The sequence below is a fragment of the Lactuca saligna genome, chromosome 2 (genome assembly GCF_052625555.1).
Source record: "Lactuca saligna cultivar CGN05327 chromosome 2, ASM5262555v1, whole genome shotgun sequence".
In the NCBI taxonomy this organism is placed as follows: Eukaryota; Viridiplantae; Streptophyta; class Magnoliopsida; order Asterales; family Asteraceae; genus Lactuca; species Lactuca saligna.
In genome coordinates this window covers 24,888,309-24,915,482 of record NC_136418.1, presented here as the reverse complement: position 1 = coordinate 24,915,482, position 27,174 = coordinate 24,888,309, and the positions used below count along the sequence as shown (strand labels likewise).

General features: G+C 37.3%; 2 protein-coding genes across 2 annotated transcripts; one reads left to right on the top strand and one right to left on the bottom strand.

The window, feature by feature from the left end:
• Positions 1–1,192: 1,192 nt before the first annotated feature.
• On the top strand, positions 1,193–4,352 carry LOC145029604 (TMV resistance protein N-like). Its single transcript, XM_078978100.1, has 4 exons — positions 1,193–1,671; positions 1,896–2,997; positions 3,108–3,410; positions 3,516–4,352. Exons 1-4 carry the CDS (start codon positions 1,193–1,195, stop codon positions 4,350–4,352), a joined length of 2,721 nt encoding a protein of 906 aa, XP_078834226.1.
• A 5,204-nt stretch (positions 4,353–9,556) lies between these two features.
• ATRX (P-loop containing nucleoside triphosphate hydrolases superfamily protein) lies at positions 9,557–20,610 on the bottom strand. The gene is made up of 26 exons (XM_078979210.1): positions 20,320–20,610; positions 18,948–19,102; positions 18,761–18,823; positions 18,586–18,681; positions 18,405–18,497; positions 17,371–17,561; positions 17,075–17,306; positions 16,883–16,993; positions 16,361–16,444; positions 15,860–16,264; positions 14,958–15,259; positions 14,767–14,854; positions 14,450–14,671; positions 14,224–14,343; positions 13,837–14,003; positions 13,083–13,224; positions 12,846–12,995; positions 12,666–12,721; positions 12,265–12,565; positions 12,053–12,182; positions 11,923–11,984; positions 11,597–11,820; positions 11,219–11,422; positions 11,050–11,128; positions 10,301–10,536; positions 9,557–10,222 (listed from the first exon to the last, which is right to left on the bottom strand). Exons 2-26 carry the CDS (start codon positions 19,068–19,070, stop codon positions 9,826–9,828), a joined length of 4,278 nt encoding a protein of 1,425 aa, XP_078835336.1. The 5' UTR covers positions 19,071–19,102; positions 20,320–20,610; the 3' UTR covers positions 9,557–9,825.
• Positions 20,611–27,174: the final 6,564 nt, after the last annotated feature.

The following is a 27,174-nucleotide window of genomic DNA, read 5'->3' as shown; positions in this document are numbered from 1 at the left end:
GGCAACGAACTGATCGACGGTATCCTTCCATTCAAGGATCTCACTGACGTTAATCTCTGTCCTTGTAAGCTTGTTCTCTAGGCTTGCCAAGGCATCTATCGATTGGTCCCTCTTCCTGGACTTTCTTCCTTTCTCCTCGACGACAGGGGGCACGCTTGCGACTTCACTAATTCCTGCTTCCGTAGTCATGATCTCTTTCTTGTACAAACTCCGGCTCTGATACCACGTGTCACGGGATGCTTCAATCACCGTGTGCCACTTAGTATTTTCTCCGACTAAGTCAGGCTAACTTCGATGATCTAGATGTACTAACGAACTTAGGAAGTAAGAGTTACGACAAGGGACACTTCAATAAAGCTTCTATTATATAACTTAACTTCTTTACAAGGCAACTTCTTGATGGTTTTAACAAATGAGTCCTCCCCGCTATTTATAGGAACCTTACACCTCCTCAAATGGAAGTTTCTAGGTCCCGATCATTCATGACGAATCTAGACTCTTCCTATTATATACATGGATTTTACAAGACTCTAGAATATTGTAAACTTGTATACGATGCTCTAGAAATATCTAAGTCTTCCCGACATTATCCAAATTGTTCTTGTATGATCTAGCGTGTTCTAGATCCTTCCAAAGTCTTCTAGGTCGTTCTAATTTCTTCTAGTGCCTTCATCATTTATTCCGGATCGTTCTCCTTAATTCCATGGACATCTATAATATTCTAGCACCTTCCAGGGTCTCGTAGAGCATTCTTGATTTCTCCGGAGATTTCTCGAGTATACTTGATCGTTCCAGAGTTCTCTAGACGATTGTAGAATTTTCCAAAAACTTGGTCCGTGACACTAGGCTCGGTATACCTTTCTCGGCTGCTCACGGACTATCTTTCTTAAGCCCACCGCTAGCTGCTGCCAACCGCTCCGTTAAAGGTTTCTCTTTCTCAGCTGCACCCGATCTCTTTGTCTGCTGCTCTCGGTATCTCTTTAGGTACAAATATGCAACTCTTCGTGTTCAAAATTCTTCATAATAAATAACAATTATTATCTGTTAGTAGTAAGGCGGTTTTTGTTAGATTTTCTTAATTGGGATATGCTAATTGCTGATTATTAATTCATTTAATTGTTAGTAGTTAATATTTTATTAAGGTCTTTATCAGCAACGATTTGATCAAATAGGCTCTGTTAAGCATACTTGGATGGCGTCTTCTTCATCATCATCCACTCAGAAGAGCTACATGTATGATGTCTTCTTGAGCTTTAAAGGTGAAGACACCCATAAGAATTTTGTTGATCATCTTTATGAGGCTTTTGAGCGGCAAGGAATTCACATTTTCAAGGATGATGAAAGGCTCGAGAAAGGAAAAAGGATCAACGATGAGCTCTTGAAATCCATTGAAGAGTCAAAATTCTACATCGTTGTATTCTCCAAGAACTATGCATCGTCGTCTTGGTGTTTGGATGAGCTTGTTAAGATTATGGAATGCCAGAAGGCAACAGAGCAGATTGCTTACCCTGTGTTCTACAATGTGGATCCCTCTGAAATTCGCAAACAACTTGGCCCAGTTGGAGAAGCTTTTGCCAGACATAAAAACAGCGGAGAGGCGGCGAAGTGGAGAGAGGCTCTGGAAGAAGCAGCAAATCTTGCTGGGTGGAATTTGAGGAACACTTCTGATGGGTAATTCTTTAATCAGCTTTTTTTTTTTTGGTTTGGTTTGTTTTGTCCATGTGCAAAAGGGTCATCTATCGCATCTCTTCTTGCATTGAAAAATTCAAAGTCAAATTTGACACTAGTCAAAGATGAAGAATATGCATATGTTTGTATGTTATAGCCCTTAACAAATTGTTCATATGGGATATTAGGAAAGCTAATTGATTATCCTTTATGTTATAATTCTGCAGGCATGAAGCTAAAGTCATCAATAAAATTGTTGAAAAGATTTCTCTCGAATTACGTTTCATTAATTTTGAAGTCGATGAAAAATTAGTAGGCATGGAGATCCGGGTGAAGCATATTCTTTCATCTTTGGAAATGGGTGTTGAAGATGTCCGCATGATAGGCATCAAGGGAATGGGAGGCGGTGGAAAGACAACTTTGGCCAGAACTGTTTTCAACAAAATATGTTTTTCCTTTGAAGTTAAAAGCTTTCTTGAAAACGTCAGGGAAGTTTCAAAAGCATCAATGTCCGGATTGCCATCGTTGCAAAAACAAGTACTTTCCAATGTCTTAAATGACAGAAGTCTCAACATAGGAAGTATTCATGAAGGGAAAAGCATAATGAGAAATACGTTGTGTCGAAAAAAGGTTCTTCTTGTTCTTGATTACGTGAATCATTTAGACCAACTAGACGCATTAGCTGGTGGGCTTAATTGGTTTAAACCGGGAAGTAGAATTATTATTACAACAAGAGAAGAGCAAGTGCTCGTAGCTGGCCGAGTGAAGTCTATTCATGATATCAGTTTGTTATCACAAGAGGAAGCAATGTGCCTCTTCAGTAGGTACGCATTTGGTAGAGATATTCCAATCCAAACATACAAAGAGCTATCACTCAAAGTTGTCCATTATGCTAATGGTCTTCCCTTAACAATCAAAGTTTTGGGTTCATCTCTTTGTGGGCAAAATGTGCCCGTTTGGGAAGATGCACTAAAAAGACTAACAAAAATTCCATTGAAAGAAACCATGGAAAAATTGGAGTTAAGCTATACATGCTTGGAGGAAGATTACAAGGAGATGTTCTTGAATATTGCATGCTTTCTAAAAGGATGGCGGAAAGAACGTGCAATTCGAGCACTTGAAAGCTGTGGATTTCATGCTGTGAATGGATTAAGAGTTCTTGAGCAAAAATCTCTTATAAGTATTTCTCTTGATCAGAAGTTAGGCATGCATGATCATCTAGAGGAAATGGGCCGGAACATTGTTCGTTGTTGTGACCCTGATGAGCCTATCACACATAGCCGACTGTGGATTCGGGGCGAGATTGAAGAGGTATTGGGTAGTGAATTGGTAAGGATGATGTTTTATGTTTATTTATAAGGTGGAGAAAACTAACATGCATGGTTTCATTACTTTTGACTTTTGACCGATGTTTCATGGCCACTTTTCTTGAATTACAGGTGACCGAAGCCACCAGAGCTATAGCAACGAACACATTTGCATGGGAAGGTGAGGAGAAACACCGCTCTACAATTCTTACAAAAGGTTTTGGAAACATAAAGAAACTTAGATTTCTTCACTTGCTTTCTGACTTCCAAGATGATTACGAATTTGGCCAAACTTTCCCAAATACGTTACGACTTCTAAGTTGGGTACGTTACCCTCATTGGTGTTTGCCTAAAACATTTCAAGAAAATAATCTGGTTGCACTTGAAATGCCTTTTAGCAGAATTAAAACACTATGGGAAGAAGGAGAAAGAAAGGTACAATGGTTGATTAGTTCTTTTGCATGATTAGTCTTACTGCCATACATCTATTGATTTGGTATTTACTGAAATTTCCTATTTTTCCTTTCTTGCTTATGATAGGTTCTTAAAAACCTCAGGTTCCTTGACTTGAGTTATTCACGTTTGATGACCCTTGATTTTGGCTTACTTCCGAATCTTGAGACATTAAATCTCGATGGATGCTATAATTTGGTAGAACTTCACCTGCCCACTGGATGCCTTAGAAGGCTTGTAAACTTAAAGTTAAATTATTGCAGGGAATTAAAATTTTCATTTATCAAACAACTGGAATCACTTCAGGTTCTTGGTCTAAGTTATTTATATCTGAATGAGTTCCTAGATATACTTCCGCAAGATGTCAACTATAGTTTTCTGGAGCTTAGCCTTTCAAGGAACAATTTCCAAGAACTACCCTCATCAATTGGAAATCTTCAAAATCTTGCTTCTTTAGATCTTAATGAGTGCAAAAGGCTCAAGAGTCTGCCACAAAGCATATGTAGTTTACGACATCTAAAACATCTTTACCTTCATAATTGTGCGATAGAGGAATTGCCCGAGTATCTTGGCGGTTTACAAAGTTTAGAATCGCTTGATTTAGGGGGTACACGTGTCAAACATCTCCCAAACAGCATTTGTATGTTAAAACATCTGAAAACTCTACGTCTTTTATATTGTAAAGCTCTTACTAAGTTACCTCAGGATCTTGGCCTATTAGAATCATTGGAGGAACTACGTCTACCATTTTCCCATATAAGAGACCTTCCGACTAGCATCTATGAGTTGAAACATCTCAGGGAGCTTGATGTTTCCTACTGTTTTCAACTTAAGAAATTGCCCGAGAAACTAGGAGACTTGGCACATCTCAAAATCTCAACCTTTCCAATCGTGTTCAACTTAAGAATGCCCAAGAGTCTTTGAGACTTGAAATGTTTAAAAGCGTAACATTTAATGGGTACATGTATAAATAATCTTCCAGAGCATATCTTTATTGGAAGGTCTGGAAATCCTTTGATTTAGAACAAAAGTTTCATCCATATATACATCTGTCTCGAGAACAAACAACAAACTCAGACACCCAAAATGAGTTTGATCTACATTGCGCCACGGACCAAACATGATTTTCAGTAACATAAAGTATCGCAGTAGCCTGTTTATCACGAACCGTTATAAAGGTGCTCTTCATGTTCTTCGATATTTATATTTGTATTTGAACTTTAAAATGGATGTGATTTTGGTTTGTTTTTATGTATTATCAATAATTATACAAGAAAAATTAAAAAGGGGATATAACTTATAAGTCCAACGAAGTTTCCAAACCGTTCAAAAATCTCAATTATGTTTTTTATGTTCAAAAAAAACACAACGAACTTAACATTTTGTCTAGAAAAGCCGAACTAACTTACACTTCTATTCAAATCTCATTACGGTCAACCAACTAATGAAAATCCACGAATGACAGCTTATGACGTGGAATTAAATATCGAGAAAATGACTTCTAAGACAGACGAAGTTTCGAAACAGTTTTAAAAACCCCAATCATGTTTTGTCTATTTAAAAAATTCCAACGAATTTAACATTTTGTCTAAAAAACCCAACGAGATTCGTTGGGTATACAATTAGTTGGTAAATTACATGACATTATATTTAATAACAAGGAATAAACATATTAAAATTGCCCTTTATATTGATTTAGGGCTTGGAGAAAAGGAAAACGAACGGCGTTTGTGTTCGATCTCTTGTAATGGCTACTTATTCTTCCTCTCAATTGTTGATGTCAAACTCAAGATCTATAAAGAAGATATTTGATCATGCAAGCTCTTGTGGATGTGTACACCCTTCTTGGATTTGGACATCTAGAACGGAGGATCATACAGAGAATAAGTTTGGGGCTTGTTTGAACAGATGGGTAAGTGTAACTGACAGCTTTATCATGTCCGTCTTCTATCTATTTGTTTGGTTCCTTCAAAAACAAGAACTTATTAAGATAATCAACCAAATAGATAGAAAATTGACATGATAAAGCTTTCAATTACACTTACCAATCTGTTTGAACAAGCTTTGAACTTTTTCTCTGGATGATCCTCCGTTCTAGATGTCCAAATACGAGATGGGGGTCCACATCTACAAAGATTTGCATCATCAGATAACTTGAACTTGAGTTGGACATCAATGATTGTGAGTAAGAAGAAGAAGTAGCCATTACAAGAGATCAAACACAGACATCGTTCATTTTTTTTTATTCTCCAAACCCTAAATCGATATATAAATGGCAACTCTAATCTGTTTATTCCATGTCATTAAATATAATTCCATGTCATTTGCCAACTAATTGTATACCTAATGAATTTGGTTGCCTCTAATGAGAATTGAACAAAAGTGTAAGTTCGTTGGATTTTTTTAGACAGGTTATGTTCGTTGGGTTTTTTTTAACAGACAAAACATGATTCGGGTTTTTTGAATGGTTTCAGAACTTCATTGGTCTTACAAGTCGTTTCTATATATATATATATATATATATATATATATATATATATATATATATATATATATATATATATATATATATATATATATATATATAATTACACGTCATAAGCCATGTGTAACACCCATAAAAATCATGTCATATTTAAACTTTTTCAAAACATGTAAGACCATTTAACATTATATAGTTTGTTTTCAAAATAAAAAATATCAGAGTATCTCGGTATTAATCATAAAAAAAAAATTAAAAAAAAAAAAAAAAAAAAAAAAAAAAAAAAATTAAAAAAAAAAAAAGCAGCAGGAGGAGCAGTGCGATCATGCCTTCGCCTTCCCTCGATCTCCAGAAGTTCCTGAAACAAGAAACTGAAACTGTAAGCCCGAAAGCCTGGTGAGTTCACCCGAAATACTCATACCCACAATAATACACATATAATCATGAACAACATACTATGGGTTCAGTCAACCATCAGGTTGGAATACCCTAGGCCCTCGACTATTGGGATGGAATGCCAACATACTATGAGTCTAATCATCCTCATGATGGAATACCCCAGGCCCACAACCAACAAGTTGGAATGCCCACATACTATGAGTCCAATCATCCTCGGGATGGAATACTCACGGCCCACAACCAACAGGTTGAAATGCCCAGATCTATTGGCTTTCACACAAAACAGATAAGCCTCAACCACCAAACGCACATGTGCACATATAACTAGATAATCACATGACATTCGATAGACAACAACTGATCTAACGGATCATACCACATAGCACATAATACCATCCTATCTACCAGGATACCGATCTAACACGTCGTACCACATACCACATAATATTATCCTACCCTCTAGGATACCGATCTAACAGATCATACTAGCATATCATATAGTACCATCCTGTAACCAGGACATCGACCTAACCAAGTCACTAAGCAGAAAGATAACCCATCCTATCTACCAGAATGCAACCAAATAACATATCATGCCATAACTATATACAATCCATAAAGGGCCGGCCTTGGAGCCTTAGACCCTATTGGTATAGTGAGGATAACGCACCTCGCAACTGTCGACACGAAGTATAAGCTCAAATTCTCATATCGCCAACACAAACTCCACAACCTATAATCACCACAGAACCATGTTGTTACTTTCCAATCTCCCATAATTTCGCCAGATGTCAACTGGTCAACCCTTGGTCAAAGTCAAGGTCAACAGTCCATGTTGACCTCAACTCGTCGAGTACCCTCAGCTACTCGCCAAGTTCCCAGCATAACTCGTCGAGTCACTAGAGTGACTCGTCGAGTTCCTAAGGTTTTTGTCCATAAACTTCTTGGCCGACTCGTCGAGTTTCCCTTGCAACTCGCCAAGTTCATATATGTTCAAAGGTTGGGAAAACCCTATTCGACTCTCCAAGTCACTCATCTAACTCGCCAAGCCCACGGAAATCGCCATCGGACTCACCAAGGTGACCATGCAACTCGTCGAGTCCCTTCAGTCCTTCATCCATACAAATGCTTTTTTAAGCCATGAAAAGGCTCCATATTGCAGATCCAAAAACCCAAGGCATGGTTATCACGTAACGTTACAAACTTTACGTGCATTCATGGCTCTAGAAACTCTAAATGACAAAACCAAGCTTGCAATGGAGTTTTACACCTTAGGGGAGTCTCGTTCATGAAAAAGTTGGAAGCTTTATGGACTTAAAGACCCAAGGGAGTTCAGATATGAAGTTGCAACTTCAGATCTTACCTCAAACACAAGAAAGGCTTCCTAACATGCTAGAAAAGCCCTAAAATCCACCCAAAGGAGGTCTAGAATGGAATGAGGTCAAGATAACAGCTTAATACCTTCAAAATGGTGCCCACTAAAGTAGATCTCTTATTCCCCCGAGTTCCTTGCTTCTAATCACTTGTTTCCCCAAGCTTTCACACCAAAATCCTTCTTCAAAGCTTTAAACACACCAATGTAGCATACACACACAAATTAGGGTTTTGGAATATCAAGGGGGCTATGAAGGGGAGGCTGGGGAGGCCAATGATCCTTTAAATAGGGTGCAAAACCCCATAAATTAGGGTTCCATCCTCCAGCTCCAACTGTTTGTTTTTTTAACAACTGCAGGCAACTAAAAAACACTAAAATCTAAATAAACTTATTTTTTTAAACTTCAAAATGATTTTTTAATATTTTTATAACTTTATTATAAGTAATTAACAAATCTAGATCAACTCTTATGTATTATTGTATAAAAAGTAAAAATAAAAATGATATGAATTAACGTATATATTCGATAAAAACCAACAATTTTGGTCACAAAGTTATACATAAACATTGTAATTAAGAATAATTTTATACATAAATGGATGTAAATAAACTTTGATTTTTTTTCAATTACATCAATTAAAAAGGAATCATAATTATTTTCCCAAGAAATTGATGATATTGCATTAAATAATGTTTTATAAAATTTGACATAAAAAATATAATATATTATGATTTTTTTCATATTTATATAAATAACTTCAACAATCATTATTGTAAGAAATCTTTATTGATAAATTTGTCAAAAAATATCATGTTTGTGTTGTCGAACTTTTTTTTTAAAGATTGCAACTTTTTTTCAAATTGTTCATCATTGGTAAAGCTTGCATAAATTTAAATTTAAAAAATAATAATAATAATAAATAAAGATATATGTGTTTTTACGTTAGAAGATGTCTGAAAATGTTAGAAGATTCTGATCCACATCTGTGCCAAGAAAAGGGCACGTAGACATTTTTAGGTCTGCAGTCCTTAAAAAAACAAACAGTCTGTGATGGCTAATGTTTGCGTTTGTTCTGCGCGGCGCAGATAGAAAAGATCAAGATCTGCAGATGAAAAACAAACAACACCTAAGTGTTTTTGTTTTTTTAAACCACACCTTTTAGATGCAGAAAAAACAACCACAAAATATTAAAAACTGCTACGAAAGGTTAATTGCAGAAAAACATATCCGAACATTAAAAACTTAATAATACGACATCGATCCCAAATTGCTCTAAAAGTAAAGCACAAAATATGTTATAATCTAATTTCAAACAAATTAGATATGCATCTTTTAAAATTCTCAGCTTTGATATCCTAATTTTGAAGGACTATAAGTCAATAAACCAAAAATGAAAAAATTATAATCTAAAATATTGTACAAACTATAAACACTGAAAAATAACAGATGTCAATCCGACTTCAAATGAATGAAATACGTACGTTTTAAACTTTTCGCAAAAACCCTTAAAACCAATTCCAAACACCGATTCCATTTCTTAAACCTGGTTTACCTAGACTCGAAGGATCTGAAACCCTGATTACCCGGAACCTAGATAAAAAATCATTCTTTAAACCTGAAACTCAAACCAGTTCTTCATATTCTGGTTCTAATGGTTTTGATTTTTCAATTTTAAATCTCATCCCTATGATGATATAAACTATTTATTACTTGTTATTATATGTACCTATCTATGCATGCTACAAGTAAACCGTCTTTGGTCATAAATGTGCTTTGAAGGATGCGCTAACAAAAGTAAAATAGAAAACACAACAATCAAGGGTTCATATTTAATCAACTTTCAATATCAATTGTAGAAGCATCGAGCCATATAAAAAAAAAAAATTATTCATCTTTTATACCAAACTCTCCAAAAATAATGCAACTATAAGACCAACCCTTCCACATTCTACAAATCGATAACTAAAAGTCAAGAGTCACCACAAAATGGGGCTAAAATCCCATAACCACATATACCAAGAAAACTTTTACACCATCTTTAAAACTCCAATCAACTTCATGTCCAATGTATAATCATAAAAATTGGAGCTTTTCTTTTCTTTGATAATTACTCAAAAATATGCCTACTCTTTTTCACCCACTATTTAACACCACTCCAACTAATTTCCTGCCCACATTCACCACAAATAGTGGTGCACCCTTGTTTCACACCTTGGCTCCTTAAAGTTAACATATGGGCCAAGTTTGTGCATTTTCTTAACACAAACCGGTCCCTTGAACACACCCGGGTGCACCGAGGTGGCTTCTTGGTTTTGGGTTCCGGTTCCGGTTCCGGTTCGGGCTCAGGTTCGGGTTCAACCTCGTTGATGGTTGGTTTGAAAACGGGTGTGGGCCCTTCAACCGGGTTTCTTTGCACTTCTTCCCATTCTAGGGTTCTTCTGTATACTTCCCATGCCATGTCTTGTTCTTCTTTTGATAGTTTTTCATCTTCGTTTTCTTGGAGAAGACTTTCATGTTCGTGATAATTTGCAATCCATCTGAATGAAATTGGTATGTTAGGAGAAATTTAAGTTTTTCTTTTTATAAAGAGGAAAAGATAGTGAATTATATATTACTTGGGGTGATGTTTACTGAGTAATACTTCCATGAACTTGTCGGAAGAAACAGTTGCATGAAGAAGAGGATTGAATTGTGTAGCAGCATTGCCACCGAGTTGGTCGACTTTATTATATGATGTATTTAGGCTTTCATCATCACCAAAGGCAAACAGATGCAACATCTCTTCTTTAGATATTGTTCTATGTACTTGTTGTCTATCAACCACTCTTGCTGAAAGACTCTCCTTTGTAACCTATTTATTTGTTCAATTCATTATAAATTATAATTTTATATTCACTACAAACACGTTGCATGTGTATTCAACCCATGTCGATAATGGACAAAAGACGTCAATGCCCTTGTTGTCATTTGGCATCGTGCATTGGACTGAGACCGAGACTCATGTTCAGTTGAACAAAATTTGCATTATTTTGTCCCATCCAGAAAGGTGGGACAGAGACTTGTTCTCCATCTCTCTCGTCTGTGGAAAAAGACGAAAACGCCCTTCTCATCCTCATCGTGTAAAATAGCACTAGAAAGCTTTCTAGTGCTATTTTTGATGATGAGGATGAGAAGGGCGTTTTCGTCTTTTTCCACAGACGAGAGAGATGGAGAACAAGTCTCTGTCCCACCTTTCTGGATGGGACAAAATAATGCAAATTTTGTTCAACTGAACATGAGTCTCGGTCTCAGTCCAATGCATGATGCCAAATGACAACAAGGGCATTTACGTCTTTTGTCCATTATTCACAAATGTGATTATTACCTGACGTTTATAAATTTTTTCTTCCATGGTCCCATGTGCCATTAGACGGTATGCAAACACAGGCTTTGTTTGTCCATATCTGCAATTACAAAAGGGAGTTGAATTTATTTTATATAAAACTGATTAATTAATCAATTAATGTTGTTAAAAATTTATAATCATGATATACCTCCAAGCTCGATAAATAGCCTGAAGATCATACGTTGGGTTCCAAGATCCATCAACAATAATAACACGATTAGCAGCATACAGATTAATACCAAGAGATCCAGCTCTGGTTGATATTAAAGTGCATTTGACCCTCTTATTTGAAGGATCATTGAACTTCTCAACCAGTTTTTGTCTCTCTGATCCTTCAGTTCTTCCATCTAGCCTGTTTGTATAAAAATAAGTCAACCCAAAATAAGATGTACTTTATACAAGGAAAAAAAAAACATTAAGCTTTAGGTTTAGAGTTTAGGGAATGAATAAGCTATACTAAACCTGGTGCAGGAGATAGTTTAGATTTAGAAGGGTATATAAGTAATTTTAGTATGTAATCACGCACCTGTACCAATCTTTTCCCTGTTTCCAACATTTTCGGCTTTTCCCTTTGCGGGGTAATTTGGACAGATGTCTTTCAATCATATCAAGAGTGGCTAAACTTTGACTGAAAACCAGTGCCTTATCTCCAGCATCAGAACACAAGGTTAAAATATCAAGCAGTAAAACAATTTTACCACTGTTTTCAGCATCATAGCCATTCTCCTGTAGAAGATCACCCCACCAATTCTGCAAATATATTTTTTTTTAAAAAAGAAAAATCAGTACTAAAAAATCACATGATCAACTAAAAAGTACAAATAACAAAAACTTGAAACATTATTTACATACCTCCTTGAAAAAGCCACCGACTTTCTTTCTAGTTGATTGGTCTTTTCTGTTCCTTATTTTATCTGAAAGAAAAGTGTGAATATATAATTTGCAAAAAAAAAAAAAAAAGGAAAAGAAAATGAAACTTTACCTCCATTGGCCATGGTATAATCCAAATTCTCATCACTGGAACTGTCTTCAAGAAAATTTTCAACAACATTTTCACGTTTCCCAAAGTTTCTATCTTTCATTAGTTGTAATATTCCAGGATGATTCCATATCTAGCAAGTGGAACCCGTATTACAATAACTTAATAGATTAAGTCATGTTGCTTTTAAGTCCATTAAGTTAAAAAGAATATACCTGAGCCAATGCCTGATAACTGGCGAAAAAACTCTTCCTGGTTTTTTCTTGAGAAGCCTTCTCTTCTGTGAGTCCATGAACATCAAGGAATTTTTTGTAAAGTACCCTTTGCATAGGAGAAAGCTTCACAGCAATTACAAAAACAGTTTTTGGAGGTAAATCCTTCTTCACAACATTCATATCCATTCTTTGGACAAATCCCTTTAGTTGTTCATACAGAATGTGAGATCTCTGGTTCATGATTTTTACATCATCTGTTGTTGAATTTGTGTGTTGCCCATTCTCAATAGGGTTTTGGAAGCTACAAAAACACACATTGACCAAAGTCAACATACAACACTTATATCTCTCTCTCTCTGTATATATAATTATATATATATTATAAAGTTAGGAAGGCTAACCGATTTCTAAACTCTTGACTGCTGCCAAGAAATCCTTCCCTCACAAAATCAACCATCTGTATTGAATACAAAGTACAATGATCATAAGGTCTTTGAAGCCCTTTGTGAGCATTGATCAAAGATTTATTTTGTAATAGGATATTGTTATACTAAAAAATCAATGGAAGTAGAAGAACTTACACAATAATACTCCATGAGGTTATTTTGAAGAGGTGACCCTGTTAATGCTATTCGCCTCTGGCATTTCACTTGCTTTAAGGCCTGAGTTGTATCAGCTCTTGTGTTCTTAATCATGTGGGCCTCATCACACACAAGTATGTCAGGTCCATCCTGAGAATGATATTTTTTGTCATTATTATTAAATAACAAGCTATAAAATAAATAAATATAAAATATTTTGAAGTCCCAAATGATTACCTGAAGAGTCCTACAAAATTCCTTAGCCATGTGGCGATCTTTGACATGCTTTCCAAGAGACAAATTACGAAAATTAGTATAACCAATCAAGAAAACACCACCTTTAGCTCTCCACTTCATTAGCAACTCAAGTCTTCTATCCCTACAAATATAAATTTAACATAAACAAAATCAATTGACATGGTCACAAAACTCAGTATATGTGTTCATAAAACCTAGGAATTGTTTCTTTTTCCCTCATTAAGCCCTGTATAAGGTAAAGTGGTTGAACAAAGTGATGATGTTTGTATGGAGTATGGAGTATGGACAAAAGTGTTGTATACATATTTGTTTCTTTTATATACTGAATAACCCGTCCGAATGAGACTAAATGACCATTTTACCCTTACATTCCAACAAACCACTTTCACAATATTCGTCAATTATAACATGAGGAAAGTTGGGTGGAACTTAATCAACTAAGTCTTTATGTCTAGATTAATTTAAAAGAGACAACAATGTATAGTTGTCTACATTAAGTGCTTAACCCATTAAGCTTTTATTAAGTTAGAAAGAAACAGCCCCTTAATCTCATTGAACACATATTTAGTAAAAAGGGAATAAATTTTCCACAAAGTATTTATTTCCCTCACGTGTCCCGAAAAGAATAATGTTGATAATAAACAGAGACGAAAGAAAGTAGTGTAAGAGTATGAATAGAATTATTACAAAAATGCATTAAACACAGGAAAGGGTATAACAGTAAAAGTAAAACCTTGGGACATCTTCAAGCATGTAGACACGAATAGGCTTAAACTCTGTAGGTCTCCATTTTGTAAACTCATGCCTCCAGTTATGCAAAACATTTACAGGTGTAACAATCATAGCAGCTTTTAATCCTATATCAACACTTCTCATAGCAGCATACAGAAAAGCTATAACCTGAAAAAGCAAGCTAATTATAATCAATGGTGGCAACTGAAAAAAAAAAGAGTGAGCAATATCATATAATCATTTGTACTTGTAACTCTTGTTTGCTTGATAGAAATCTACATCTTCACATTCAGACATGGATAGTAGGATTTTTTATTATTATAAAACTTTCAGGTTGAGTTTTAAGGTGTAACATTTTAAACAATATAAAGTGGTTTTATCATAATACCTGTAGGGTTTTACCTAACCCCATGGTATGTGCAAGTATGCAACCAAGTCCCTTATCCCCTGACCTCACTTTTGTGATTGACTGTATAATATTTTCCCACAAAAACCTGATGCCTGCAACCTGCAGGGAGAAAAAGGTAAATTAAGCAACAAAAGGTCATACTCAGTAACTTTCCCTAAATGATACACAATTTTACCTAAGCAAAAAAGAAGCATGTATAGTATACCTGATGAGATTTCAATTTGATTGAGATGCTAGGTGGCAACCTCACAGCCTCCTCATTTTCCTCCCTCACAACATTCACAATATAGCCAGTTTGTGCATCACCTAACACTTTAACAGTAGTTCCATCAGATACAGTTGCCCTAAAACTTGTATAATTTGTCTTCATGGATTTTAGTGCCTTTAAACGCTCAGCTTCCAGTGATTTAAGACGTTCTTGTCGTTCCTACAATGAAGTAAATTAATAAATAAATAACTTTCACACACAATATTGAGTTATTGACAATAAAAAGTCAATAAAAAGAATGTAGTATAGTATACCTTTTCGATTGCAATCTTCTTTTTAGTATCTTCTCCTAATTCAGCATCATCAAGGATTCTTCGAATTTTCTTCTTCCTTCTCCTTTTGCTGATGTCACAAGAATACATGATATTAGTATCTTGTGATAAGTATATAATATTATTACAGTACTTTTCAAGTTGATAAAGAAGAAAAAAGAAAGTGATAATACCTAAGGGGAACCTTGATATTGTCATCTGAATCATCAGAGTCATCTGAATCACTTTCTGAACTTGAAGATGATGATTCACTTCTAGATTCAAAGGCTTTCTGTAACTGTGAAGTTAATGACTGCAGGATACTTGGGGTGCAGCAACAGCATTGCCAGCTGGACTCTTGTGCTTTTAGTAAATATTCTTCTCCAAGATTCTTCTTTATACATGAAGTACAAAACAAGTTTTTGCATGATTTGCAGCTTACTAAATCCCCGTTTTTTCCACACCATCCACAGAAACACTCTGAACATTCGGGATCCTGTGTATCAATTGAATTTAGTAAAAGAGAAAAGAGAAAAAGTAAACATTTATCTTTTAAATGTCATCAGGAATATACAAAATTAAAACAAGTAAATCAATAGAGGCTGTTAAAAAGAAATCTTCAGAGTAGTTGCCATACTTGTGGTTGAAAAATAGTGAAAAGAATGTCAACCCACTTACTGGAATTGGAATTCAATTCCATTCCATTCCAGGAATTGGTTGCAAATGAGTAGGGAATTGAATTCCGTTGGAATTCAGAAAATCCTTTGACTGATGGATTCCAAGATTCCATCCTGAAACACACGGAATCCAATTCCAAGCATTTCCACTTTGTTAAAAATACCAAAATACCCTTTTAACACTAGAATTCTACAAACCAAACATAAATAAGCAAACCCTTTTGACAGATTTACAAACCAAACATTTATGCAGAGAAATGGAGTTGCATTTTATTCCTTCCAAAACATTCTATGAAGTTACAGATTTCCACCTTGACAAACAATTTTGGAAGTCTATCATAATGCATCAATAAAAATAAATGTGTATTTTCATATTGTGTCAAAAAGTAATATGAAAGCTGAAAACTAAAAATGCATACCGTTTCTTTCATTTTCTCATCTAATCGATATTTGCAGTTTCTGCATACAATCACTTTCAAAAGTGGATGTGTATGCACTTCATTAGCAACTTTATCACAAGCTGTACAACAGAACTCCTCATCTGAACTCCCTGAAGGAGAATTAGCATCTCCATTTCCTTTGTGATCACTTTGATCATTTGTTTCACTTTCACTGCATGGAGAAGTAGATCCATCCACTGCAACATGTTCAACATCAGTTCTGCACTTCTTGCTATCAGATTGTTCAACACTGTCAGATGACCGTTTTGACCCTGAAAGCACTGCATGAACACCATTACTTGATGTCTTGTGATTGGCATTTAATCTGTGATTTGCAATATCATTACTGATATCATCTTCTTCCTCAGCTTCCTTGATACCCTTCTGATTATTTTCAAAATTAAAGTTTCAGTATATCATAAATTTGTATAAATATTACAAGAGCAAAAGCTGAACCCTTTTTTTTAAAAGTAAACACACCTGCTTTAACTTCTTTTTTTGTCTCTTTTTGTTCAAACGTGATAGAAGCTTACGATCAATATTTACATCATCTTCTTCTTTAACCTGTCGATGGAAATAGCTTTTAGCAAAGTAAGTATGTGACAATTAATAGAAACTTATCTTTATGTTGATTTGGACACATAAAGTCCAAATAGACTAATGGAGTATTTATGTTCTAATGAGAGAGATCAGGAGTTGGATTAGTTGAAGGAATAACTAGCTAATAGAATCAATAAATGTAATTGGAAAATACTTTAGTTATTTAATGGATTATGGAATCAATATGCACAAATGGAAAATGAAGATATGAGATTTACTTGTGGTGAAAAAGTATGAATTTTGTTTATATAAATCATAGTCCATCCATTTCTAGGTAACCATGAAGTTTATATAAATCACATTAAACATAGTCTTAACAGTTTAGATGATCAAATATAGATATCAGAGTTGAAAATAACTAATAGCACCAACAATGTCTTGTAAATTGTAATCCTCACATACCTTTTTAATGTTCTTATGATCTTCAGATTTATACAGTTCTCTCTCTGTCACTACAGCAGCAGCAACAAAGGGGTCATCCAAACTGCCTTCAATATCATCAATCTCCTCAACCTAAACACACACACACACACAGATCAAGATGATGAAAAACAACAAAAAACAGAAAATGAAAATACAAGAACACTATTTTACCTCATCTACACCAGGAAAGTTAAGTCCCAGTTCTGCAGCTTGTTGTGGGGTACTTGCCAGGTATACAGAAGCCCAATTTTTGCTTCCAAATGAAGTGTTCTTACTTGATGAAGAACACAATTCATTAAAAGATGACCAATTTACATCTTTATTAGATTCTTTATCATCTTCAGGAGCAAGGCGTTTCTGAAGAAACCCACTTGCACCTTCCTCCAACAATTTACCATGATGTCTGTCAAACATAGAAATCAACCTTAAAACCTGTAGAGATCATATGATTAGTGAAAATAAGTTACCTTTTAACAGGCCTATGAGTTTGCAAATACTTCTCAGCATCTGCAATTGATTCAGTAGCATCATTTGTAACATTTGATCCAACCCAATGAGTCCTATTTTTCCATGCTTCTGTACAGCATCCATTTGGAGCTTGGCTTTCTATCCACTTATAAAGGCTTGGAAGTTCAATTCCTGCTCCATCAAGTTGCTCCTACACAATATTAATATAAAGCATCATCAGCACAACATTAAACAAACTTTTTATATAATACTATGTTTGACATACTGGCTGAAAAGCTAGCTGATAAAAAATAAAGTTCGGTAAAACTAGCTGATGAGCTAGCTGAAACTGAAATATGTAAAATGACATAAAAGGGCATGTAGAAAACTGAGTTTTTTATAATTAATAAAGTGTATATTTGGGAGAATATTAAAAAAGCTCAATAAGCTCGTTAAAACACTAGTCTGAGTAGCTGTTTAAATAGTTGGCTTATAAAACTACGTTTTGGTATAAGCTAGCCGAAATATGTAAAATGACATAAAAGGGCATGTAGAAGGTTGAGTTTTTTATAATTAATAAAGGGTATATTTGGGAGAATATTAAAAAAGCTCAATAAGCTCTCGTTGAAACACTAGTCTCAGTAGCTGTTTAAAAAGCTAGCTTACAAAACTACTTTTTGGTAAAAGCTAGCCAAAATATGTAAAATGACATATAAGGGCATGTAGAAAATTGAGTTTTTTATAATTAATAAAGGGTACATTTGGGAATATTAAAAATGCTCAACAAGCTCGTTGAAACGCTAGTTTGAGTAGCTTTTTAAAAAGCTAGCCTATAAACTACTTTTTGGTATAAACTAGTTGAAATATGTGAAATGACATAAAAGGGCATGTAGAAGATTGAGTCTTTTATAACTAATAAAAGGGTAGTATATTTGAGAGAATATCTCGTTGAAAAGCTAGTCTATGTAGCTTTTTTAAAAGCTTGTAAGCTACTTTTTGGTTTGCCAAAAATAGCCTAAGAATCAAAAAGTTGACACTGGAGAAAAGAGCAGACCAACAAGTGAGCACTCTCTGTTTCAAGGTCATCAAGCTCATCTTCCCATTTTTCTCTCAGAGCTAACATTTCATCTGCAACAGCATTCTCAAGCTATACAAAAAAGAAACAATAGTTAGTAGTATGAAAAAAGTAACATAATCAAAAAGATAAGCAAAAAAAAAGGGTAATAAACACTAACTTCTTCCCCCTCAAGAGATTGTGCTAACTCATCCCTTACTTCAACTTCCACTTTTGCAAGTGATTCATCTTCAAGTGCTTCTTGGGCCTCTGCAGCCTAAATTACAACATCAAAATGTGAAAAAGAAAATGAACAATTCAATGGAAATTAAAATCTTTGAAATATCAATCAATACCTTACTCTCAACTGTCAAGAGCTCTGAAATTAGCCTTTCAATGTCTTCATCGGTAAGAGGTTGCTAAGAGACAAAAATAAAGAACTTTAATACAACAATCACAACACATGTAACTGATAATTTGATGTGAGTTTGTGCATGTATCTAAGAATGATTATTCTTCATGTAGAAATTTAGTATATCTTGCCTCAAGATGCACCCCATCATCTTGACCAGATGTTGAGGGCTCATCATTCTCACTATCATTGATGAAAGAGTCACTGGATGCACTTCCAAGATCTTCTTCCTCTTCACATTTATCAGCAGCCATCAATAGTATAAATTGTACAATTATTTTATAACCTGCAGTAATCCCTAAAGCCATTAAAAAAACATAAATAAGATATTATAATGCATCAGATTCTTCTAAGTCAAACAGGAAAATGAAAAATCATGTCATTAATGTGGGGTGCAAGACAGAATCACACACAAACACCGAAGATTATCAATTACATGTGTTTTGATTCACAAATTAAACTTTATATATATATATATATATATATATATATATATATATATATATGACAATAAGTTTATTTGAGTTGATTTATACATCATTGTATAAAAGACAGCTACACAATTCCTAATATACTAAACTCCAAAGATATTTAACCTAAATACTTGAACCCTAATCAACTATTACTCTTACTTTAAGTCACTATCTTCATATATCTTTCTTAATAGTTTATCCCAAATATCAAATTCTTGGAATTGATATCTCTGAGATGCTTAATGAGCACTGATGTGATTCAACATAGAAATATTTAGGGAAAAACAACTGTTGATATATTAAAATGGCAGAAAAAGTTAGACTTGTGGCTAACTTCAATGAATCCCACCCTCATGCACCTCATGTCATGCCCCTTAAAGGATGAGACATGTGCCTCATTGAATCTGGTGACTTTACAGATGCCTTCCATGACAATGTACAAAGGTGACAAACACAACAAACTTCCTTAACCATGTGTACTTTAGCTTATTTCCCTCCATCACCAAAATGGTGCACACATAGTACAAGGAGAGTTACACCAATCTAAATTGACATTAAATTGGAAAGTTGTGGCATCTATGACAACCCAACAAGTACATCACAAGACAAAAAATGGTGAAGGTTATTCTGCAACTTCTTTAGATCATAACTAAAACTGCTCTGCAATTAACACAGTTTCCAAGATTTGCTAAGAACACAAACTTGACTACATTGCGTGAAAAAAAAGAGAGTTTCTTTAGTGGCAATTGGCGCTAACTATCTTCGCAATCAAGGAGTAATGTCAGATGATGAGTAACCACGAGAATCTGAACATGTGTCATCGATATCAACAATCTCCTCCATTACAATACATTTTAGACCTCAAAAGCCATGTCTCGTGTGATGATATACCCGTAATACAATGCACATAATTCAATCAAGAACAAATCAACGAAATTTCTAATCAATCGTATACCCATATCATGAAACTAAAAACCCAGAAATAAATCAAGTCGAAAGATGAAAACCAGCAGTTAAAAAGATAAAATACCTAAAGAGAAGTAATCATTCGGTTACGTTCCTTCAGTGTCGCTGCTCAAGTATGCGTCGTCATTTCAAAGCAAATATAAACTCAAAACCAGGGTTACAATTAAGTACTTCTATATTCGAGCAATAAGAAACCCAACTCCGATCTTGAAGTTTGTATGTCTCAACTATAAGGAAACAGTACCAAGCAAATGCGTCTACTTGGATTTGTGATTATTCGATTTTACAATTTGGAGGGAGGGAGGGTTTTTCGTTTTCGTTGTCCCCTCTTTCTCGTCCCCTTTTATCAATCGCACATATCGACGAGATACAGTTCTTAGAAGGAACTACATAAAGAGTCCCTCAGCTATTTTTTAATATGTAGATAACATCCTCAACAATATATTAATATCCGGATTTTCTTACATCATAAACATCGTTAATAACCTATTTATTGAGGGATTAATTTAAAAATGCCTAATACTTTTATATTTTCCAGTTTAGTCAGATATTCATCTACCAATTAAAACAATATAATTTTTTCTTTTGTTATTTGGTTGGAAGTCAGAATTCCAAAGTTATTAAAAGCATGGATGCAGAGTTGTTAAGTTATTGTTGTTGCTGAGGTCGTGGCAAACCAGCTTACCCCATGGCATGTTCATCAAGTGCCCATAAACATGGCACAAAAATTATAGGGCCAAATTTTTTTTATAGATTTTTAGTAGCATATATTCATTTAATGGCCCAAAAAACGAAAACTAGGTTACTCTTTTGACTCTATCAGTCGACTGCACGCAAGAAAAGAGGGAGCGGGAAAGAAATTTTGAGAAAATAAAAAAATGTTTGGGTTCTTCTTTACTAATTACGCACGCAAGCATGAGGCATTCTCCAATCGTTGATAACAGTAAACATCATTTCAGAGCAATGGTATTATTGATCTTTTGTTTGCTTATTTTTAAGTTTTATCCGTCATCAGTCAATTCCAATCGCCATGAGAGACGCAATCAACATAATCTTACTTCTTTTTTTTTCTTCTCAAAACTCTGAAGCAAGTCAAGGCTTCAAGCAACGATTTTACTTCACAATCAAAGATTCAGAGGTTTAAAAATCAGAAGGTTTCGAAATTAGACGCAATCAACGTACAACAACATATGGTTGTGTCGGGTTCGTATCAACCCGATATAACAACATGTAGTTGTGTCAAGTATGTATCAACCCTCGAGTCCATATCAACCCATATGAAAACAAGTAGTTGTGTTGGGTCCGTATCAACCCCTGAGTTTGTATCAACCCGAGTCCATAATGACTATATAACAACACGTAGCTATGTCGGGTCCGTATCAACCCCACATACATAAAACATACAGGCATATCAGCAAGCGTCACAAAGACCACTATCATTCTACAACATAATCCAGTGGGGCAACATTGGTGCCTTCGATCCAGGAGTACATTGAAGAGACTCACCTCAGTCCAAGATAACCGAAACACATGCGTTCCTGCTACCGGAATCCTCATACTGAACACAACCAAATTATCCATAATCAATAATTAAGGTAACTTGCCAAAATTCAAGTTCCAAATCATTTTTTATCATTCCAATGGGTAAAATACCATTTTACCCTTCTCATTTCTGACCCAACAACTCATGGCCCGACTCCCGAAAGAGTCAAGGCCCAAAAAGAGTATCTCAAGAGTACGCCCCGCGTACTGTCTGCTGAAGCTCAATGTACAACCTGTCACAACGGGTAACGAGGAAATCCATGCATTACGCTAAGTGTACACATACGTACGCCATGGGTGTCCATTTCTCATTTTAAGGACTTAATGCTTAAGACAAAACCCCAAAACACATATATAACCTCTAAGGGATATCTTAAGTCATAAAGTTCCTGACTTTATGGCTTTGCATGGCTTAATGGGGTCCAAACCAAAATCCAAGCTTCATAACTTCATCAAAAGGTCACTAGTTCTTGCACGAAAGGATAATACTCCTCAAGATCCAAACTTTATGACTTAATGTGTAACACCCCAAAATCAGTTAGGCCAAGAAGGAAAGAAAACCCTAAGTCAAAGGGTCAACTCGTCGAGTCCAGTGCGAAACTCGGCGAGTCCGAGCGGGGTCCAGGTTCAGGAATTAGTGACCGACTCGGCGAGTCGGCTAAAGGGACTCAGCGAGTCTGATCTGAACGAGGAAAACCCTAATCCCGGGAATTGTATCCTATATAATGGGTGTTATGTCCCTCCCTCAGCCTCCTTATCATCCTAGAGAACCTGTAAACCCTAGATTTCGTGCGAGCTTCCATCATTTGAGAGAAATAGCTTTGGAGGAAGGAAACTTTGGAAAGGAACTTGAAGATCAAGAAGGCTGCTTCAAAAGGGATGTAAAGATCCAAGATCTACTTCAGTTTATGTGCATCTTGAAGGTAATAAGCTGCTATCTTCCCTCCTTTGCGTCTAGATCTACTTTTGTTATGAGATTTGGGAGTTTTATGGTTGTTTGAGACCCAATTCGAGTTTGGGGCCTAGATATGTTGTTGCCACTTCAGATCTAGTGTTGGGATGGTCCAATATGTCATAAGGCATCAGAAGATGAGTAGTTGGTGAAGCCCTTTTGTCCCTAAACCTAGCCCTAGAGTGTTTTGAGCCTTGATCTCTGTAGTTATACGTAAAGTTTGCAACTTTACGTGAGGATTGAGCTTTGGGAGTATGGATCTATGAGTTGGAGCCCCTGCATGGCTCGAAAAGCCACTATATGGATTAAGAACTGGTGCAACTCGGCGAGTCACATGGGTGGACTCGGCGAGTTGGATGAAGTTGGGCAGGAACTCGGCGAGTTGGAAGAACAACTCGGCAAGTCTGATGAAGATTTCCTTGGACCCGGCGAGTCTGTTCTTGGACTCGGCGAGTCAAGTCGCGAAACCCCAAACCCTTCGAGTTAAGACTCGGATCAGTGAGTTGAGTGGGGACTCAGTGAGGTGGACAGGCTAGGACTCGGAAATCGGTGAACTCGGCGAGTCAGCAGGCAGACTCGGCGAGTAAGGTTAACCTGGAAGGTTGACCTTGACCAGGACTTTGTCGTTGACCAGAGTTGACTTGGTTGACTTTTGGGGGATAGTTGGACTAAGTGTTGCATTGATATTGGTAGCTCAGGGAGTTAGTGGAGCAGGAGCTCAAAGAGTTGCCGGGCAGCAGCTAGAGGGATTATCAACAAGTTCAGCAAGTGCAGGTGAGTTTCCCTTTGTGTGAATGGGTCTAAGGCCACAATGCCGGCCCATGTAGATACAAGTAGGAAGACCCGGGGGTTAGCCCTAGGCACAATATGCAAGTATGATATTCAGGAGGAGGTCCAATGATAGCGGGCGGGTGCCCAAGGAATGGTTTATATGTTAGTTTATACTTGTTGTCTGTGTGATACATGTATGTGCCTGGTAGGGAGGTGAGTGTGGGCGAGGTCCCGTATCTCACCAATAGCAGAGTGCGGATGGTGTTCCACATCTCATTAGCAGCAGAACAGGGGCGAGGCCCAAGTTAGGGAAAGAGTGAGTGTGGGTTGGGCCCGTATCTCACTATTAGTAAGGGCGTGGACGGGGTTCCATGACTCATCAGTAGCAGGACAAGGGCGAGGCCCAAGATTGGCGAGGCCTCAGGACAGGATTTGTGAGTATATGTTAGCTTATGTGTTGTGATATGCTTATGTGATATTTTATGTTAGCGGGCGGGGCCCAGTGACAGGCGGGGCCTAAGTTAGACAGATCTGTATCCGAGCTGGGCTCGAAGCCAGGCGGGGCCTAGAGCGACGGGGCCGTTGTAGCGGGCGAGGCCCGAGGTAGGGGGTGAGGCCCAAAATAGCGGGCGTGGCCCAGTATGTGTAGTATGTGGTTATGCATGGTATGTGGTAGGGTGGGGAACTCACTAAGCTTCGTTCTTACGGTTTTCAATTTTGGTTTCAGGTACTTCCGGTAACGGAGGGAAGAGCTCAGGGTGATTGCATGACATACACCATAGATTAGACAGCCTGGTCATGTTTTACTCTGATAATGAACATGTGTTTTGGAAATTAATACTCTGGTTATGATATGGATTGATAATTATGTTTAAGTAATGTTTTATAAAAGAAAATTTTAGTCTTAAATGTTGGGTCGTTACAAGTTGGTATCAGGGCCTTGGTTTGAGGGATTCGGACATGCTCTCGGGTGTATCTGAACTCAAACTGAGGATGTAACATCCGGAATCCCAGGTATATTATTCTAATATTTTATTTTTGGAATTTGTGAAGGAACTCGGCGAGTTGATGCTTAGACTCACCGAGTAGGGTCGCGGATTATCATCCGGGTTCGTATTTGGACTCGGCGAGTCCATGAGTGGACTCGGCGAGTCGACGTTGTTTAATGAAACCCTAATCCTCCGGGGTTGGAGCCTATTTAAGGGCACTCTTAGCCTTCCATTGCGGCTACCAGTCCCTTGAGAGCACCCTAAGTGAGCTAGATCGTTTGGGAGGAAGGAGAAGCCATAATTGATCTTTCTATCTTTGGTTTAGCAAGAAGAAGGTGACCAAGAGCAAGAGGAGACTGAAGGAGGTGTGATTCTAGTGGTTTCAGAGTCCAGAGACTTCAACTTGAGGTATTTATTCGGACCTTCTTCAGTTTTGGTATTGATTCTTAGAGTTAGAACCGAAAGGTTCACAGAGTTAGGACCAGAGGGTCCACAGAGTTAGGGCCCACGGGCCCATAGAGTTATAGCCTCGAGTGGCTAGTATGTGTTATGTATGGTATTTTGGGGAACTCACTAAGCTTTACGCTTACAGTGTTATGTGTTATGTGTTTCAGGTACCAGTGATGATCGCGGGAAGGCGCCGACATGACTCGTACACACACATGGAATTTTTATGTATTTGATCTTGGGAAATATTTTTGTGAACCAAAGTATTGATACAATGGGATTTGGTTTTTAAATGTGTTTGATAAAATGTGTTTAAAAATGTCAAAATGTGTTTTAAATTTTACGATGTTACAATTTGGTATCAGAGACTTGGTTTGAGGGATTCGGATGCATCTTCGGGCGTATCTGAACTCAAACTGAGGAGTTGAGGAAAAATTTGATGATAAAGTAAATCTTTTTTATGAAAAGGAGTAAAAAGAGTTTTGAAACAGACAGAGCAGAACCGTGTGTACGATCAGTCAGCGCCCGAACGGTGATTTCCCAAAATACCATTACAATAAGTTGTAAAAGAAATGTTATGCTATATGAATTATATTATGCATGCTAGAGTAAGACTAGGTATTCTTATTTGGACTAGAGTGGCCTTATATATGATGCCTTAGTCTAGGGATTTTGCTATTAGGAATGCTTGAGAGTGTTGAGATAGCAGTAAGGAGCTTATGAGAGATTTGCTAGTGAGTAGCACATGATTAGAGAGAATAGTGTACTTGGATTTGGGGCTTTAGGAGGAGGACTTGGTGTGAATGCTGAGTCGGTGTGGTCGGTAGTATTGGGCCCATACTATCGAAGGCACCGGGTCAGTACGCAACCAAAGTAAAAATCCTTAGGGCACCAGAGATCAAGTAGGGTTGGGATATCGAGTGTGTGTACATCCGAGAAAATTACTGATATCTTATGTTGTATTTCAGAGAAGCATCATGGTAGGGACACGTCACAGACCAGGGACCAGTTGAGGGGGTGTGAGCGACGAGGAGCTCCGCCAGATGATTCATGATGAGGTGGTTGTTGCCATCCGCGATGAGATTCTAGAGATGTTCGGGTCTATTAAGACCACCCTGATAGAGACATTCGATGAGAGATACATTGCTCTTTCTGAGGCTGCTGTTGCTGCGGCCACTGCAGCTAGACCGCAGGGTGGTGATGCGTTGCTGTTCCGGGAGTTCAGCAACACAAAACCATCGGAGTTTGATGGGACCCAGGATCCGATTGCAGCGATGAGGTGGATATCAGACATGGAGGGATGTTTCTTTACTTGCTCATCTCTTGAGCATTTGAGGGTCCGGTTCGCGCTGAACCAGCTTCGCTTGGGAGCGAAGGACTGGTGGAAGTTTGTGACAACACTATTCGCTTGTTGAGCTTGCTGCAGTGACTTGGGAGAGGTTCACTGCTATGTTCCGAGATGAGTACGTTCTCCAGGTGGAAAGGGAACGTTTGGCCCATGAGTTTTTGACCCTCAAGCAGGGTACTGATTCTGTTACGGTGATTACGAGGAAGTTCCATGAGCGGGCGATGTTCTGCCCAGAGCACGTGTCCTCCGAGCAGGCACGTATGAGCCGCTACCTGAGCATTTTGAGGAGGGATATACGGGAGTTCGTGGCGAACTTGACGTATCGGACATTTGCTGAGCTTCAGGCAAATGCCCGGAAGAGGGAGATAGAGCTGGAGACCCAGGCTAGGGAGGAGGCTGAGTCTCAGGCGAGGGATCGACAACCGGCACAGTCTCAGCCGACAGCCAAGCGGGCCAAGCCCGCTGATTCGCGATCTGGGAGTCAGAAGGGCCGCACTTGTGGCAAGTGTGGCAAGAGCCACGAGGGGGTGTGCAGAGCGGGGTCTTGCTACAAATGTGGCAAGGAGGGGCATATGGCCAGGGATTGCCCCTAGGGGTTTGCAGTATGCTTTCACTGCAACCAGACCGGACACCGCAAGGCAGAGTGTCCACAGTTACGAGGAACTACCCAGGGAGCACCTCAGGGATCTTCCCCTGCTGCTATCAGAGCTACTGAGAGCCGGCCAGTGAAGGTCGAGGTACCGAAGGCGCGAGGGAGAGCCTTCCAGTTGACTGTGGAGGAGGTCCGCGCAGCGCCCGATGTCGTGGCTGGTATTTATTCTTTCGTATATTTACTTTTATGTTGAGATATTATGCTTATATTATGATATG

Bases quoted from the DNA above. Each gene is read 5' to 3' on its own strand.
- LOC145029604 (XM_078978100.1), top strand. From the start codon at position 1,193: ATGGCGTCTTCTTCATCATCATCCACTCAGAAGAGCTACATGTATGAT. The intron at 1,672-1,895 runs GTAATTCTTTAA...ATAATTCTGCAG, and splicing joins TTGAGGAACACTTCTGATGG to GCATGAAGCTAAAGTCATCA. The intron at 3,411-3,515 runs GTACAATGGTTG...TGCTTATGATAG, and splicing joins GGGAAGAAGGAGAAAGAAAG to GTTCTTAAAAACCTCAGGTT.
- ATRX (XM_078979210.1), bottom strand. From the start codon at position 19,070: ATGGCTGCTGATAAATGTGAAGAGGAAGAAGATCTTGGAAGTGCATCC. The intron at 14,855-14,957 runs GTATTATCACTT...TTGTGACATCAG, and splicing joins AATATCAAGGTTCCCCTTAG to CAAAAGGAGAAGGAAGAAGA. The intron at 11,423-11,596 runs GTGCGTGATTAC...TTATACAAACAG, and splicing joins CAGGGAAAAGATTGGTACAG to GCTAGATGGAAGAACTGAAG.